This window comes from Sander lucioperca, chromosome 19 (assembly GCF_008315115.2).
Source record: "Sander lucioperca isolate FBNREF2018 chromosome 19, SLUC_FBN_1.2, whole genome shotgun sequence".
NCBI lineage: Eukaryota > Metazoa > Chordata > Actinopteri > Perciformes > Percidae > Sander > Sander lucioperca.
The window spans coordinates 23,271,677-23,289,351 of record NC_050191.1 but is presented as its reverse complement, the minus strand read 5'-3'; the positions used below and the strand labels follow the sequence as shown (position 1 = coordinate 23,289,351).

General features: G+C 40.2%; 1 protein-coding gene across 1 annotated transcript; it reads right to left on the bottom strand.

The window, feature by feature from the left end:
* Positions 1–135: 135 nt before the first annotated feature.
* opn8b (opsin 8, group member b) lies at positions 136–9,964 on the bottom strand. Its single transcript, XM_031288134.2, has 4 exons — positions 9,756–9,964; positions 4,365–4,658; positions 1,853–2,178; positions 136–1,118 (listed from the first exon to the last, which is right to left on the bottom strand). Exons 1-4 carry the CDS (start codon positions 9,835–9,837, stop codon positions 768–770), a joined length of 1,053 nt encoding a protein of 350 aa, XP_031143994.1. The 5' UTR covers positions 9,838–9,964; the 3' UTR covers positions 136–767.
* Between the last annotated feature and the right edge of the window lie 7,711 nt (positions 9,965–17,675).

Sequence of the window (17,675 nt, the reverse complement as noted above, 5' to 3'; positions counted from 1 at the left end):
CAGCCAATAGGATCACTCTCTCTGTTTGAAATGACCTGTGATTGGCCAAAATCTAGATTTTCTAAAGCCTTAAAACAGAGCCAAGAGAAGTTTTCTCCGAGACCACTTGATCTACAATATGCTGAGAGATTATTATGGAATTTTTGCTTGCCATATACCACAGCTTTAATTAAAACATTTAGCACATATACAGTAAATGTTATTCCTGAACTGAAAGTATTCCCCACTACCCGGAAAAATAACTGATTTGGTGTTACAAAATTATAAAAAAAGTTATGTAGTTATTAGTTATTTTTAAACTAACAAGTGTCTATCACAGATTAAACCTGAAACATTAAACATCTCAAAATAAGGTTTTTGTCAAATTCTGCTGTACAACTTTTGATTTGTAACGTATTAAAATACATGATTTTCTTTAATCCTATGTGGCTGCCACTTGTTGATTTCACTTCTATCACATCTGGCTGTTACTCAACAGGGAGTAGGACTTAATTTCTGAGCTACAACGGTGTAGGGTTTAGCCACGTGTAAACATAGAATTAACTCTAATCAATAGCTCAGTTGGCTGACCTTTCACAGCATTTAACATATTGTGCAAACATGCCCTTTCATTAATCAAAGCCACACACATAAGAGGCCAGCATTACTCTACTAGGTGTTTTCTATCCTGATAACATTTGTGAGATAACACATTATGAGATTACACATTTTTTCCCCCACATTTAATAACACAAAAGTCTGTCTTCTCATATCCCAAAAAAATCCTTTCAACCCAAAATCACTGTCTTTCGCTCCTCCATCTCCTGCAAAGTAGACAGTGCTTGTACTCTGTACGTGACGTCAGCACTGACCATATACATTTTGTTGTCATTGATGTTGTTGGAGACGTGGCATGAGTTAGAGCAAAACCAGCGCAGCTGCTTGACCTCCCTTTTGAAGCCCGGGCTGAAGATGTAGTAGATGAGAGGATTGTATGCAGTGGAGCTCTTTGCAAACATGCACGGCAGGAGGCTGACTTCAGGTGGGATGGTGCTACTGTCACTGAAAAGAGACCATATGCTGACTATTCCATAGGGCGCCCAGCAAACTATGAAGCCTAAACTGACAAGCACAGCGATCTGCAACAGAACAGGAGGATAGAGTCGTGAAAATAAAAACCTGTCTTGACCTACCAATATGGAACAGGCAATATGTACACTACAGATGTGTGTATGTGTGTGTGCCAAGTAAAATTTGAAAACACTTCCATATTCTGAACGTAACCCTAAACAAACTTGGTTTGCATGTTGCTAAAGACGATGCATTCTGCTTAAAGGACAATTCCGGCGCAAAACGAACCTAGGGGTTAATAACAGATGTGTACCCACTCTGTCGTTCTCCGAGACATGTTTTCATGCTAATTGATTGTGTTTGTAGCTTGAAAGATGCAAGTGTGGACCGCTGATTAGCTTACAACGCTAGTATTTGGGGCACAGGGAAAGTAAAAATAAATCACTATTTTGTACCACTAAAAAGACTCAAAAAATGGTAAGAAAAATAGGTGTTGGTTCTATTTCTAGCATGCACGCGTTTTCGGCGCAGCTCGAGCCGCACCTGAGACGTGCGTGTCACGCAGGCAGTGTGCAAGCTCTAACCTGTTAACATGGGAGCCAAAATAAAAAACCGCGCAGCTGACATGCTCACGCCACGCAGGCAGTGCGCAGGAGCCCTAAGGCTTTTCATGTATGCACATGGAAGGGCAGGGAGGCCCCAGAACAGAGCCATAATTGCAGATGAATTAATCTATTTACTGAGAAAGTGGTTCTGACTGAACTATAACAATAGAGCTGTCTCATGAGTAAGAGTAACTCACCGTTAACAGCCTTCGTTGGAGCTTGACAATATTGGGGACTCGGTTGCTGTTCATTGACTTTTTGTAGGCCAAATAGAGCTTGATGGAGATGCCAAAGTAACAGCAGATAATGATGACACAAGGCATGATTAGGTTGAAGAAGAACATGGAGATGACCATAGAGTAGCCCTCATGTTTCATTTGTGCCCAGGCAAGAGAGCAGGACAGGCCGAAGGGCTCCGGGCCGTACCGTCCCCAGCCCAGAATGGGGAACAGAGCCCAGATCAGAGCGTATAGCCAGGTCCACATGCACAGCATCTTCACGTTCTTGAAGCTGATTTTCTCATCTGTAGAGAGAAAAAGAAAGGCTGGTTGTTTTCTTGTTTCTTTTGTTGTTTAACCATGCTGTACAGTATAGATAGGTGGTGCTTTATTATAGCACAATGTGAAGCAGCTTACAATTTATGCAAAAGAGAGAGGCTATATTCCTAAGTCTCCCAAAATGACATGTTGATTGCAAGGATGCGAGAGCGTCCAAATACTGTAATAGAGATAAAAACATATTGCTGATATAAGACCTGACTAGACTGAGCTGACTGACTGTTGAGCCCTATAGAAAACTGTGCACACTGACAGAAGGTCGAGGACGCACTTTAAATTCAGAGAAACGGGCAGTTCAATTTCATATTCATGATAATAAATCACGAACTTCAGAACTAGGGTCTGTGATCATGATCTGCGATCATCAATAATTTAATCCCCCTTTCCAATACCATGGATACGGTGCCACACGGCCAGGCATACCAAAACACTTATTTATGAACTTCAATATTCAATGGAAATAATCTCAAAATGAAATAGCAGAAGCCGGGGAGCAAAGTGCACTTTCCGGAGAAAACAAAATACTTTCACCCAGGAAACGCCTGTTCGTTTCTCTGGAATGTTTAAGTCCAAACCGTGATCTTTTCCCTAAAACTAGTCGTCTAACTAGTCGTTTTGGTGCCTAAACTGAACTCTCTTCGTGGCATAACGCTCACTTTTTCTTGGCTATAAACTCAACTGCCACGGCCTCTGAAAGGACCGTTATCTGGCCGTGCCTGTAGCCGGCTCACACTCACCTATTGGCAACTGACGCCTGCTCGGTTTTTATCGTTTTATCGTCTATCGCACTATAGACTGTTCACGTACTTAGTTTAAAATACCTAGACCTATGTCCACAGACCTTTCTTCCTGTTGAAGTCGGGTAGAAGATACCGGAGACACCAGGCCAGCACTGAGAGGGCCACCCCCCCTCCCATACACATATATTTTATTATTATTACTGTTTTTAATACAATTTTGTATGATTTCACGTGAAAAATGTGGGTTGATTGATTGATTGATTGATTGATTGATTGATAGATTTGATTGATTGAGTGATTGATATCTGTAAATATAAGGCGATAGCCAGCAGCTGGCTAACTAAGCTCAGCACGAAGACTGGAATCAGAGAAACAGTTAATCTGGCTTTGTCCAAAGATAACAAAATTTGCCACCACCACCTCTAAAGCTCACTAATCAACATGTCATATACTTCAATTAAAAAAAAAAAGTGCAACATATTTCCCATTTCCAGCTAACTAGCAGCTGGCCATAGCCGTATATTTGCTGGAGAGATATGAGAATTGGTAATTGGTATTAATTTGCTACTACTGAAACTAAACAACTGCTGTAGGTCCCTAACGGGCTGCTCAATTTTCTCAGTAAAACAGTGTTAAAAGAAGCTAGAAATGTAATGTAGACATTCTTTATTGAAAATATTAAGTAAGTAGCCTAGAAATCTAGACGCACCCTAGCAGCAGCAAATTTAATTTGCAGCCGGGGGGGTCTAGCAACTCTCCGTTGGCTTGCAAGCTGGAAAAACCAAACTCTGGCCGGGCCAATCACATTGTGTATAGAGTCGGTGAGCGGGCTTATGGCTGCTGCTGCTGGGAACAGCGGTCTTTCGAATCGGCTTTGGCCGCGACTCTGGAAGACTTGGAGTTAAGTTTTTCTTTGAGAAAAGAACAAAGAACGGCACTGAAGTCATTCTTAAAAAAGGAAGATGTGTTCGGAGTTTTGCCGACTGGATACGGCAAAAGTTTAATCTATCAACTAGCTCTGCTACCTTCTTCGTTGCTCTGCCTGGTTGTAGCGTTATCCTATTGCGTGCAGAGAGAATTTGAAAGACAACCGTTTATCCCGCCCCTCGGATTGAGCCCTGCCAATGGTGAGTTCCCAGACCCAACATCTTGATGTGGGTCTGGCTTGTCAGGCTATTAAGTAAGAGCAGCCAATTACTATCTTGCATGCAAAGTATATTTCAAAGGTTTCATCACTACTAGAATGTATCACCCATCAATGATGGCATTGTCTCCTGGAGCATAGAACATGGAGTTCACAGTGGTTAAAAGTTGCTGCATAAAATGTGCATTGTGATTATGTTCTCCAAATGATAAGTCTGAAAATACCAGGTAGTAATCATATCAGGCTTTTTGAGCCCTGAGTTACTCACTGGGTGACGTCATATTGATGGCCACAATGAAACGCACTATGGCCAATATAGTCAGGTTCATGATGCTGGCGACGCCAAAGAAGAACCCTGCCAGACCGTAACATAAACAAGTAGCATCTCCCCCGAGCCAGTGGTGGCTCCAGGCAGAGGCTGCAGCCAGGGGGTACATGGTAACAGCTGCTCCCAGGTCTGTCACTGCCAGATTCACGTTTAGCAGCTCCGGCGGTTTCATCCTCGATGACCTTTTGGCTGCCACGATGAGGACCAGCACGTTTCCCCCGATGGAGAAAACAGCTGAGACAGACAGGATGAGGAGGAGACAGAGAGAAAAGATTCAGGTGTACTCCCGCTTTCTTTTTTGTTCGTGTTATCGGAGCCCTGTTGTTCTGTGTTGGCTAATGCTGTCCCGAATGGCGAAAACTTAAGAGACAATTTACTAGGCACAAAATAAAACATAACCTTAAATCCAGTTAGAACTGTCAGTCACACTGAGTGGATTTGAGCGGGTTTCCATGTTATTACCAGCGGAGTTATAACATCGTTATTTCTCTTTCATGGGACAGGCAAATGACATGCATGAATGACCAGGTGTGACAACTTGTTTAGGACGTAACTCCTAACCCCTCCCCAAGTCCTCTGTTTGTTTTGGACACTGCTCACCTTGAATGATTGCATCCAAAAAAAAACACAGGATGTATTCCTTCTGGAGCAGCAGAAACACAGAATGAAAACATTGATCAGAAAAAAAAGGGTACAGAGCGGTCATGTGTGTAATGTACGTAAGGGTGAGGGAAAGTACAACAAACACAGGATGGAGGTTGCCTGGGAGCCAATAACAGACATTTTATAGTGTAGAGGAGATGGACAGGTTTGGCTAAAGACCCTCAACTCCACCTACTAGCAGCCTTCAAAAGAGAGGCACAATGATAAGCCAATTAACTACAAAATATAGTTATACCTTAGGAATAGGGAGAGAAAATATATCTCACTGTGAGCACCACATCTAAGAAAAGTACCTATTTTTTATCTCATTTCCAGAACAAGGACATTCACCTCAGTGTCTGACTCAGAAGAGGAAGACAGCACATAGGGAATTGAATGCCCCTGTTATAGCTTTAAAAATGTATAGATACTTTCACCTCAGCCCACATGGCCATAAGTAATTTATACAGCACAGTCCAGTCTATGTACACCTCCTTTTGGGGTGACTGAACATCTGCTACTGCATTAGCTTTCTCTGCTCGTCAAGTTAAAGGCTGCAAAATCTTCCGAGCTGAAATACATTTTCAATTTAAACTTGACTTGAACACCGGTGTTACATGTGCCTCTTGTGTGTGTATGTGTGTGTGTCTTGTTTTCTCCCTCGGTCTGTCTGTAATGGAGTGTAATCAGTGCTCAGGTAGAGTGGGGGAGGTGATAAGAAGGCAGAGAGTGAAGGGACAGGGGCACATGGACAGCACACCAGCAGCACACCAGTGAGGAGTTTTCTCCTCATCTTTTTTTTCTCCACAATAAGCAGGTTTGTGTTTTCCTCATCTCCATGCACATTTAGGTGCCGGAGTTTAGTTATTTTAGTTTGTTGTGTTAGTTTGGGCTGGAGGTTACCGGTAGTTCAGTTATTCGTCCTTTTTTTTGTTTGTTCCAGGTTTAGGTTACCCTTTTTAGTTAGTTTAGGGGGAGACGCGGGGAGTGACGGCCCACTGCGAGGTTGGTCCAGCGTCTTCCCATCTTTTGTTCTTTTTGGCCGGGGTCTCGTTTTTCCTTGTTTGTTAATTTTGGGAATATTCTTTATTTAATAAAGCTTGTTGGTTAATTCTTAACTTTGTGTCTGGCATCCTTTGTATATGTTGCATCCTCCAATACCTTTTGAGCCTTGGTTTATTCCTTTAAATGGAGGCCGTAACATATTTGGGGGCTCGTCTAAACGCGGTTTCCCGCATGAGTGGTATTTGTAGGCTTTGAGGTGTGGTGGAGCGTTGATGGCTTTTGTTTTTTGCCTCAGCGTGTGGCTGTGCATTTTTGCTTTTGGCGCGGTTACTTGTGTTGGTAAACTTGCATTTCATTTATTTCGACTTACCTTCCCCAAAGCAATAAACCAACTGCAATTCAGTGTACCCAACGAGTTTGTGAAGCCCAAAACCTTTCAGACACCTCACAAGCTCAATTTTCAGGGTTAGAAAATGCAACAACTTTCGAGCACCAATTAATATACTTAAAGAAATTGGTAACTACCACTATTGACAATCGTAAAAAAAAAAGGCCTTCTGGCTGTTACGAAAGAGAACAAACTGAAGTAGTATTCAGACTAAACGTGGGAATTTGCTAAATGTTTAAACAGTTAAAAGGTCCTTTTTTGCTAAACCGGACAATAACAATAGATTAACAGATATCAAATGAACGGAGTGTATGAAACACAAGTGTCAAAACATTGAAACTTCACCTGCATAGCTTGAGGCTTTTTACCGCTATAGACCAAATCAACTAACAGCTCGCTGATAATCATGTTAATGGAAGTGCAGCCGAGCCAATCAATCGCACCCCTTACTGCACAAAATGAAAAAAGGAATCAATGGGGACACCTCAAGTGATCCTCACTGCTGCGGATTATAATGAAAGTGGGTCTTATATAGCTCAATGAGAAGCACAGGGCTGCAGACCTTAAAAAGCATCGATAAAGTAAAAAGCAGGTAATGAAATTCAGAATATGTGACTCTCACTTAAAATGAATGCTGCATTAAGCATCCATAAGCATCAGCCCTAATTGAGTCTAGGAAATCGAATTTCTTACCACTTGGTTTAAGGTTAGCAGAAAAATGGGAGTACACACACACAGAGTAGTTATTTAACAAACCTTAACCATTTTTATATTATATTATATATTAACCATATCTCAAGCATAATCACGAGGAGTGTGAAGATGGCACAGATTGCCGTAGAGTGTTCAATGTGCATGTGCATGAGTGAAAATGTGGGAGTTTTAAGAAGGGGCAACTGCCTGGTCGTAAAAGAGTAATTGGTTACACTTTACTTGAAGGTATTTACATAAGAGTGACATGACACTGTCATGAACGTGTCATTAACATTACAAACATGTCATAAACGTTTATGACACAACACTTCTTTTAGTAAGGGTCATTCGGTTTTATAGTTAGGGTTAGGGTTAGAGTTGGGGTTCATGTGTCATGTGTTCATGACACTGTCATGTCACTCTTACGTAGATACCTTCAAGTAAAGTGTTACCCAGTAATTTTATACAGCTAGAAAGATAGATAAAAGAGGCAGATGAGGATGATTTCTTCACCCTAATCCTAACAGGGCTCAGTAAGGGTCTCAGACGGTACACTATTCACTGAAAGGGATTACATGAGAGATGGTGTAAGGTGAAGGGAGCAGTGGGGGAGGGGTGGAGGATGCAGAATGGGGGATTGAAAGGTAAAGATGGACATTATCTACAACCTTCCTTCACTTACTCTTCAGCTTAAAGCTTTAGTGAAAACACTAATTACCCTGGGGAGTTCATTGCTTTTCCTACCACACCTATAATTTTCATTTAGTTTTTAGCTTTTATCGCAACTCTTGAATGAAATTGGTACGTACAGTATATGAGCACAGACTGACACTCAGTATGACATTTTTTGTGCCTGTGATGGCACTGAAAAAAACATTTTCAATTCACAGCAACCTTATAATAAGCCAATAATCCTCATATTGAATTTCCTTTAATAAAAAATGAGGTAATCAAAGCCCTAACAAAGTGTGAAACAACTGAATGTAACGTACAGTATGCCTCATACACAGCTGTAAAAGCCAGCAAGCCTTATCTTCTTTCTATCCTTTTTCTATAGTTATTTTTGATGTGAATTGTTTACACACTATGTTCTCCTTATGGTTGTTAAAGTCTCAAACCATGTCTTTTGTCATCTTGGATGTTGTCATATTGCCCCAAAAGAAAAGAAAAAAGAAAAGAAAGGTCATAAAGAGCACTGATATGGGAGTTCTTTAGCACATGTCTTTGTGTTAATGTTGAATCCGTTGACATTTCTTTTAATGTCAAATGCACTACACAGATAGAATCAGGCACATACTCCTTCTGGTGGCTAGCAGAGAAATAAGAAGGGAGGAACTGCAGATGTGAAGTGAATGTCAATGCTCAACCACGAGGTCTACACCAGCTCCTTTTGGCCATTACAGAAAACAAATCCCTTCAGAATGTGGAGGTTTTATCACATGACAATTTTTTTCCCGTTGCCCCATTGTGCTTCAGCTGTCTGTGTGTTGTTTCGCCAATTAACATAAAGTGTGTCTGTCCTAAGCTTCTTTCATCCATCTTTCATTTCGCTCTGTAAATCTACCAATCTGCCTTTGGTTGCTCAGTAGATTTACTGCCTTATAATAAAGACAGTCATCATGTGTGGAATAGCAGGAGGATGGCTGCAGCTTTTTTCATCCAGCAGATTACCTATTATTACTAATACTATGATTACTACTGCTGGATCTAAGTGGCTGTATGAGATGACATGAATGCAATCCTGTTGAGGGAGGATGTGAGCAGTTGCGAGCTGCAGGAATCTTACTAAAGGTGAGAGCTACATTTTCACGTAAATAAAATGGAAATGAATGTGATATACATACATACAGTATTACAGTTAACATATCAGTAAGAGAATAATATCCACTGGATTAAATGCTCACAAATGTGTGCTATTTATAGCCCACATGAAGTAACTTAATGTATATTTGAATTCCTCTGATTAACTCAGTTATAGCACTATACATAGATACTGTTCTATGTTATATGAAAGGTTATGTGTCCTATGGGGTTGAAAGCTGCCCTCTTACACATGGACTCATTTGTTTTTGTCACTTTGGAGGACATTACTTATTCTCTATACACTAACCTTAATCATGACCACTTCATGCCTAACCCTAATCCTAATTGAAGACGAAGTCTTCAAATTGAATGGCTAACATTGTGGGGACCCTATTGTGTGCTTCTGTCCCCACAGCGTGATTAATATGATTAATTTATGGAGATGTAAGCAACATGGTGGCTCTCATATCCATTTAAAAACACTTTTTAAACATTTCTAACTGAGTATCGTCTTAAAGTTTTAGATGAGGAAGAAAACGTTACAGCAGAGACTTTAGCCAGGTCTAAATGACACGTGTATCCATCAACTTTAACGTGCGTAAAAATGAATTATGGAAAAGTGCAATTTAGTGCTTTTTGATTCTTTTTACAAATCTCCACATCGTGGGGAAGAAACTAATCCAGTTTAACTGTCTTTTTCACCTACACATAACTGAGCCGAGCAGGGATGCGCAGATTTAAGAACGCTATAGCATCTTGTGAGATTATTCACTCAAGTTTACGCGCGGCTTGTAACTTACCTACAACAAGCATAAAACAACCTGTGCAGATGTCCAGCGCGGGAGATAACGTGGAGGAGTAGATATCCATTGGAACTGGCATCAGTAACAGACCAGAAGGATAACAGAGAAGAAGTGATCTGTCTTCATAGGCTGGAGAAAGTCAAAATGTGCCGCTGTTGATGCTTCCTGGCGTCAGATCCATCTGTCCTCGAGTAGGTAGTAGGCAGAGACGCATAGGCGCGGGTGAGTGTGTGTGTGTGTGTGTGTGTGTGTGTGTGTGTGTGTGTGTATGTGGGGGGGGGGATTTATACATCACAGAACCGTATAAAAATAAAGTGCAATACACTTACAATAAACTAGATTTAAATTTTTTTTTGCTGTACACCGTTTTCAGATATGAGGAAACAGAACAGAAATAAAGTGGTACACAATTTATTTCTTACAGCAACAAGTGCTCTACAGCGAGTTCAATATGTTTCTACTTCTAAACTCTCAACAAAGTACACAGTTGCCATACAATGTGTGTTTAAAGTATACACTGTGTTCCAAATTATCATGCAAATGATATTTTACACTGATTTTCCTAAATAGCCGATGCAAATGATAATATATATATATATATATATACCACACACCATGAGTTTCTCTCCCTTTATGCCCATAGCAGCCTATGACACAGAGGTTCTTTGCAGCATGAGATGGTGCATTGTCATGCATGAAGATGATTTTTCTACAGAAGGCACGGTTCTTCTTTTTGTACCATGGAAGAAAGTGGTCAGTCAGAAATTCTACATACTTTGCCGAGGTCATTTTCACATCTTCAGGGACCCTAAAGGGGCCTACCAGCTCTCTCCCCATGATTCCAGGCCAAAACACGACTCCGACACCTCCTTGCTGACATCGCAGCCTTATTGGGACATGGTGGCCATCCACCAACCATCCACTACTCCATCCATCTGGACTATCCAGGGTTGCACGGCACTCATCAGTAAACAAGACTGTTTGAATATTAGTCTTCATGTATTTCTACTTGTGAGCATTGGTTAGGGGTGGCAGAATAGTAGGTTTATGGACAACTGCAAGCCTCTGGAGGATCCTACACCTTGAGGTTTGCGGGATTCCAGAGGCACCAACAGCTTCAAATACCTGTTTGCTGCTTTGTAATGGCATTTTAGCAGCTGCTATCTTACGCCGATAAATTTGTCTGACAGAAACCTCAGTATTTGAAAAATCTTGGTTATGACCCTGTTTGTTATAATGTTCAATAGGTTTGGCTTACCAGCATTTAATTGTGCAAGATGCGATGCTATTTTCTTCATCTGGCCTTGACAACATATCAACAGGCCTCTTGTATCCAGGTTACAGTCGGTCAGGGCCAGTCCACTATGAAGAGCTTTGGCTGAAATTGCTTCCCTCTTTCCCCCACAGTAGCGCCTCGGGTCAAACAAATTCATAAATGTCACTGTAAATTGAAATCCTAATTAATTACATCTATGGGGACTTCAATTAGCTTTGCAATGAACATGAGCGACAGTTATGACACTAATTATTAAATAATGATGGTTGTCTTATTGGAAATCCAGAGCCTTTTGACTGACACAATCTATTAAAGTAGAGTAACATAAAGAAATGTGTGGCAAATGTAAAAAAAACAAACTGAAAGGCCTTGTCTTTTTCAAGATTGAGAGATTGATTGAGACTTTCTCTTTGGAGTCTCTACATCATTGTCTAAAGGCCCTGACACACCAACCAGACGGCCGACCGTCGGCAGTAAAGCCAGTCGGACTGATCAGTCAGGTCCCGAGGTCCAAAAAATGCCTCAGAACGCACTGAGGCGACGCCGACTTGAGCGTACACTCTGTGCGTGTGCGAAACGTAATACGTCTCCATAGCAGCAGGCGGCGCTGCTCTGTATTGTGTCCATTAACAGTCTGATTATTTCCCAGAAAATGAGAACCGTCAGCTGATTGGACAAACGCGTCACGTGGTTCTTTTTTCTCCGGAAATTCACAGCCAGACTGTCATGGCGGCTTGTTCAGAATACGATCTCATATTGTTCTAAAATAGTTCACCGAAACGTGTTTCTGAAAACATTTTAAGCGAGAAATAGGCCATGCAGTTGCTGAATCTGTCTTCATTTCAGATTGACAAAGGTCAGTTTAAAAGATTTTCGTCAGATTTTGAGCGGCTCATCCGCTCGCCATTTCCGGGTGAGTCCCGACTGCCCTGTCCTCGACTGAACATGTCGGGTCGGCCCAAATGAATGCCGACGGCTCCTCGGATGGCCGACGGCAGACTCGAGTCACTGACCTCGCCAGACGGCCCGACGCCCGATTATCGGGCTGGTGTGTCTTCTCTCTAACCTGCAATAGAAAATCCATTGTGGAGACTCAGTGACCCTCGCGGTCCAGGGTCAGACAATCTGGCAGAAGTGACGCAGGACAGAGCTCAAGTGTGATGTTTTACCGCTGCGTAGGAGTGGGTGAGTGTGAAAAGGGACAGTATGATAATAGCAGGCTGTTAAAGGTAAAAAGCCTTTCTGTGGCGAGAGAGTACGAAGCAATTTTCAAAAGATTAGAAAATGTTGGTTTTTGGAGGTGTGAGGTGTTGATTGGAGTGGTGTTTGTCTGACAAAAAGTGGATATAGCCAGAAAGGAAGGCGTTGACGGATGTGGACCAAACACAGTTCTGACGACATCCTGGCCTTTTTCTGGCTAGAGGTGTCATGTAAAGGCATCAGGACCTTCAGGTTAAGGTCAAAGCCCACCACAACTTCTGTTTTGTTTTTCTTCAAAGTTCAAAAATAACTTTCTCTATCTGTGATAGAATCAACCTCAGGACTGTCCAGGCAACAGTCAACTGTAAACAAAAGCGCTTCTGTTTACAGTCCACAGAAACACAATAAGACCTGTGTTGAATGCAATTCTTATCTTTTAAAACATTAACAAACTTGCGCTGTTTACATTGTTGCCGTCCCCCTTCCTCTCCTTTCTTATTGGGACATTGCAACATACACTTAAAGGCTCCATGCACCCCAACTCTACCTCCACTGTCCTGACAGCTGTTGCCAAGAAGTTAAAGCTGCAAGCATTGTTATATTAGCAATGAATAAAATGACTACGTTTAATGTGAAAGGTGTTGCTTGTAGTGATGACCACAGAGAACTGTCATCCCACTCTCCAGGTTCTGGCAGCTCTATGAAGCCATATAGTGTATTCCTTATTGTCTGAGTTTTTACAGCCCTGTTTTGATTCACTCTTGCCGCTCCCACTGTGTGTTGTTTTTGTCAGTAAGCTGCTATTCTATATACTCTGATAAATCAACTGTAATCTAATTGCCAAACAGCTGACAAACAAAGCACATCTGATATTGTAAGTGGAGGCTTATGATATGGAGGCTTATGATGTGCTTTTATATAAGGTGTGAGTATACTGTATAACTATTCTCGGGCTAGTTTTGTATGACGGCTGTATGTCAGGGAATCAAATTAATCATATACGTCTGACCTCAACCCCTCCTTTGTAATATTATATCTAAAGGTCATATCTAGTAGTGCAGAAACCTGATTAAAAAATTACATAATCCTTACAATATATATATATATATATATATATATATATATATATATATATATATATATATATATATATATATATATATATATATATATATATATATATATATTACATTTGTGATAACATTTAAGATGAGGACAAAAGGTCCTTTCATTCTCTACAACACCCCAGCCAATAATAAGCATGAAAGAAGCTTCTCCGTGCAGAGACTAATTATGATCCTCGTCATTGAAAAAAATCTTAGATAACCACCAAGGAGGTTTTCTTTTCGATCACAGCACATTTCAACATCCAGATAAGGCAAGGTGGGCACAGAGGTGTTGGGTTTATTCTTTTATTTCTATTCTTGTTTTGTTTTTTTCAAGTCCATATCATTACAAAAATCCTTCACATTCCTGCACACACCTTTGATTTGCTCACAGTTAGAAAGAACCGGCTTTGAGGGAATTCATTATTGTTGTGAAAGTACTTTTTACCCAACAACCAACTGCAAGTCTTGCCTGGCAGTAGTGCTGATTTTACCTTCTCTTCCTTTTCTGTGGAGAAAAAAAGCACGATCATTTGTTCTGTGGTTAAAGGTACCATGTAGGGTTTTTTTGACTACTAGAGATGCTGTTTAGACAACTTACTTTTAGTGGTATCTATAATGCAGATAGTTTGGTCTTTACTTGTCCAGGTTATGAGAGAAAACAAAACGAGACTTGGTTTGAAGGAAATCCCCTCTTGATGGGAACACTTTCACACGGTCATTACATAATGATTTAATCTGCAGCACCATGTTCAGTTTTGTTTTGTAGATGCGTTTGATTATTTACACACACTAAATTATTTACACTAAATTATGCATGTGTTATTGCTAGTGGCACATTAAACCAGTGCTCCAAATACTTACTGTAAAGTTATGCTAGTACTATTCCTATTTACTCTCTATTTATTTGTAATGTTTTTTCCAGTGTTGCTGCAGTTTACCTCATTCAACTTTAATAGCATACAATATATCTAATATATAATAATCTGTGGCGGTAAATATTTACTCAATATTTACTCCATATAAAAACTGTTCTCCTCCAGTTCCAAATTGTGAATGTGTGTGAATGTTTATCTGATGAGCAGTAACATCTTGTCTGGTAGGCAGCCTGTCTGTTCGGTGTGTTCCGTGCCGTCGTCAGTCGGAGGGGCCCTCGGCCTTCATGTGGGCCGATTTGACATGTTGAATCGGGAGGCGGGCAGTCGGACTCAATGGCCAATCTGATTGGTGGAGCGCTAACCCGGAAATGACGAGCAGGATGAGCTTGACTAACGCCTCTCAAAATCTGACAAAAATCTTTCAAACTGACCTTTGTCGATCTGAAATGAAGACAGATTCAGCAACTGCATGGTCTATTTCTCGCCTAAAATGTTTTCAGAAACATGTTTTGGTGAACTATCTTCGTAAAATATGAGATCGTATTCCGAATGAGCCGCCATTATGCTCGGTTGTAAAATCCGGGAGCAGCCAGACGCACGTGACGCATTCGTCCAATCAGCTGCCGTTTTTCATTTTTTGGGCGACAATACAGATTGGCGCCGCGTGCTGCTATGGAGATGTATTACGTCTCGCGCACGTGCAGAACGTACGCTCAAGTCGGCATCGCTTCGGTGTGTTCCGAGGCATTTTTTTGACCAACTCGGGGAGGCAGTCACTCCGACTGCCATTTCTGCTGAAGGTTGGCCGCCAGGTCGGTGTGTCAGAGTCTTACCAGTGTGTGAAGGCGGTGAATGGTAACTGTAGTGGAGAGAGCGCTTTGAGAGGTCGCAAAGACTAGAAAAGCGCAGTCTATTTACTTTATAATAAGTACCTCCCTCTACCTCCTTCCATCTCCTGAAATAACACCATGTGAGCCTGACTTCTTGGCCTCATCTTCAGTTAGCTCTGATGAACCACTACCAGGTACAATGGTTTCAACACAGATTGGACCCTGCCCGCCCCGTTAATGGAAACATTTCTATACAGCTATATTGGCAGAGCAATTTACATTGTTGTGTGGGATAAAAGAGCGTAATGGTGTGGTTGATGGAAGTCTATTGACTGGACTGTCAATCAGTTGCCACTTGTTTTAAACCAGAGTAACAGACAAAATGCAAGACTCTCACAAATAACATGTGATTTTCGAAATCCAATCATTAGGATTTTTAATGATGAGGTGTTTTTTGTACAAAAACATAATTAATTGTGTTTTTAAATGAATTGAATTAGTAGTTAATAGGTGAGATAATTTACTTCTAGCCTATATCTGCCACCAAAGATAGAAAATGGTGCTTGCCTGCAGGTAATTCAGATGTCTTGATGAGGCATTTGCTGGGTAATCCATACGAGAACTAATAATAATAATAATAATAATAATAATAATAATTAAAAAAGAACAAAAAAAAGAACATAAAGATACATCCATAAAATGTATATATTATATACCAGACATACTTTGCACTACTAGCATGGGGAACACTTGCAGAATGTTGATGCAGTACAGGGGGTCGCTTAGCCATCCAGCTGCTAATCTATGAATTTTAATTAAATGATTATTTTTAAATTTATAGACATGGAAGGACAAAGGCAACAGAAAACATGTGCCTTCTGAAAAAAGAACAGTTACAAAGACATTAAGCTTCTGAATGATGGTTGAGATGTATTCTGTGTGTGTGTGTGTGTGTGTGTGTGTGTGTGTGTGTGTGTGTGTGTGTTTGCAATGAATGTGTTGTGAGATTAGTTTTATATATATGTGTTACAATGATGATGCACCTTAATAGAATGGCTCTACAATTTCATTGTACTTAAATGCAATGACAATAAAGGCATTCAATTCAATTCAGCTTAAGAATTCATAGCTTTCAAAGCTCTGTGTGCTGATAAAAGCAAAGCATGCAGTGTTTTGAAGCAAATGCCGGCGGGCTTCCAGTTCGGATGTAATCCATTTATGCCGTTTATTTGCCTTAATTCAAGGTGAACCTTGCGTCAACTGTGAAATACCTTTGTTCATATTTTGAATTTATGCGTTTGTCTCCACCACTTCTCTTTTTGTTTCAGTACGTCGCTTCAATCAGAAAACGGAACTCCTTTAGATGAAATAAATGTATGTAGCCTACTGAGCTAAAAGGTAAAAATAGAAAAGCAAACTGTAAAGCTACAAACATACCACTAAGAGTAAAACTGCTATTCCAACCCAACCAATTAGGACTAATAAATATCTAAGTTAGGGGATATAAGCTGTGGAACAAAAGCACAGACTGTAATAAATATATAAATAAATATATTGCTATTTTCTTTAATACAATTATTAAAGAAATGTAATATTTGGGTGTAACGATGTACAAAAATCCTGGTGTACCTCGGTTTTGAAGTCACGGTTTGGCTCATTTTCGGTACATTAAGGGGGGAAAAAAATGCAAAACTCCCAACAAGTAAAGCAAAGTGGCAAAAAAATGTGCTTGTTGTTTATTATGAACTTTTGTAAATAACAATCAGTTTACAATTTTCCAGTTCAGAAAATAAATCAGAAAGATCTAATGAATCATCTTTATATGCTAAGGCAAATAAGGCAAGCAATGAATTGTAATAAATATGGGGGGGTATGACTTTCTGGCTGAAATGTGGACAAGAAGGAATTTCATACCAGCAAGCATATGTGTTTGGTTTGAGTTAAACTATGCAGCACATACACTGAGGATGCTGTGGACATTGGGAACACTTTGACCAAAGTTCATCAAAGCCATAGCACAGTTGATGGAAGGCCAAGAAAAGGTAACAAATTAATATTTTCATCTTCTGTCTGTCTACCATCTCTCTCTTCACTTCTGTTTTTGTAAAGAATAAACGTAAAAGATACAATGTTTTAATTTGTGAGCTTAAAAGGTGCTTGCAGATGGATTTTGTTACGTTTGGATAGAGCCAGCTGTCTTTCTTCTAAGCTACACTGTTTCTCCTAAGCTACCTTGGTCTAGCTACAAATTTTACTACTTTTATTCTATCTTCTGTCATCTTACTAAACAAAAGACTTCAGAAATCATGATGATTTAAATACCTTAATTGATGCATTAATTAACGTATTGTTCCTGCATTAAGTCATGAATGAGATACTATTAATCATGGTAACTGGCAGCTATGAAACTGACACTTTATGATTAATTTGTCAAAGGAACAGTAATATGTAAGTTCAGCCCTTGACACACATGTAGCAAATGCATACAAATATATTCTCTGTGTGAACATGGAGTGAAATGCTGCTATGAAGTGCAGCGGGTGATTGTTGTGCATTTTACAGTGCTAAATGGTATCATTATATGTAATCACATAGCTGACCATTACTTTTTTATGTATGATTATTTG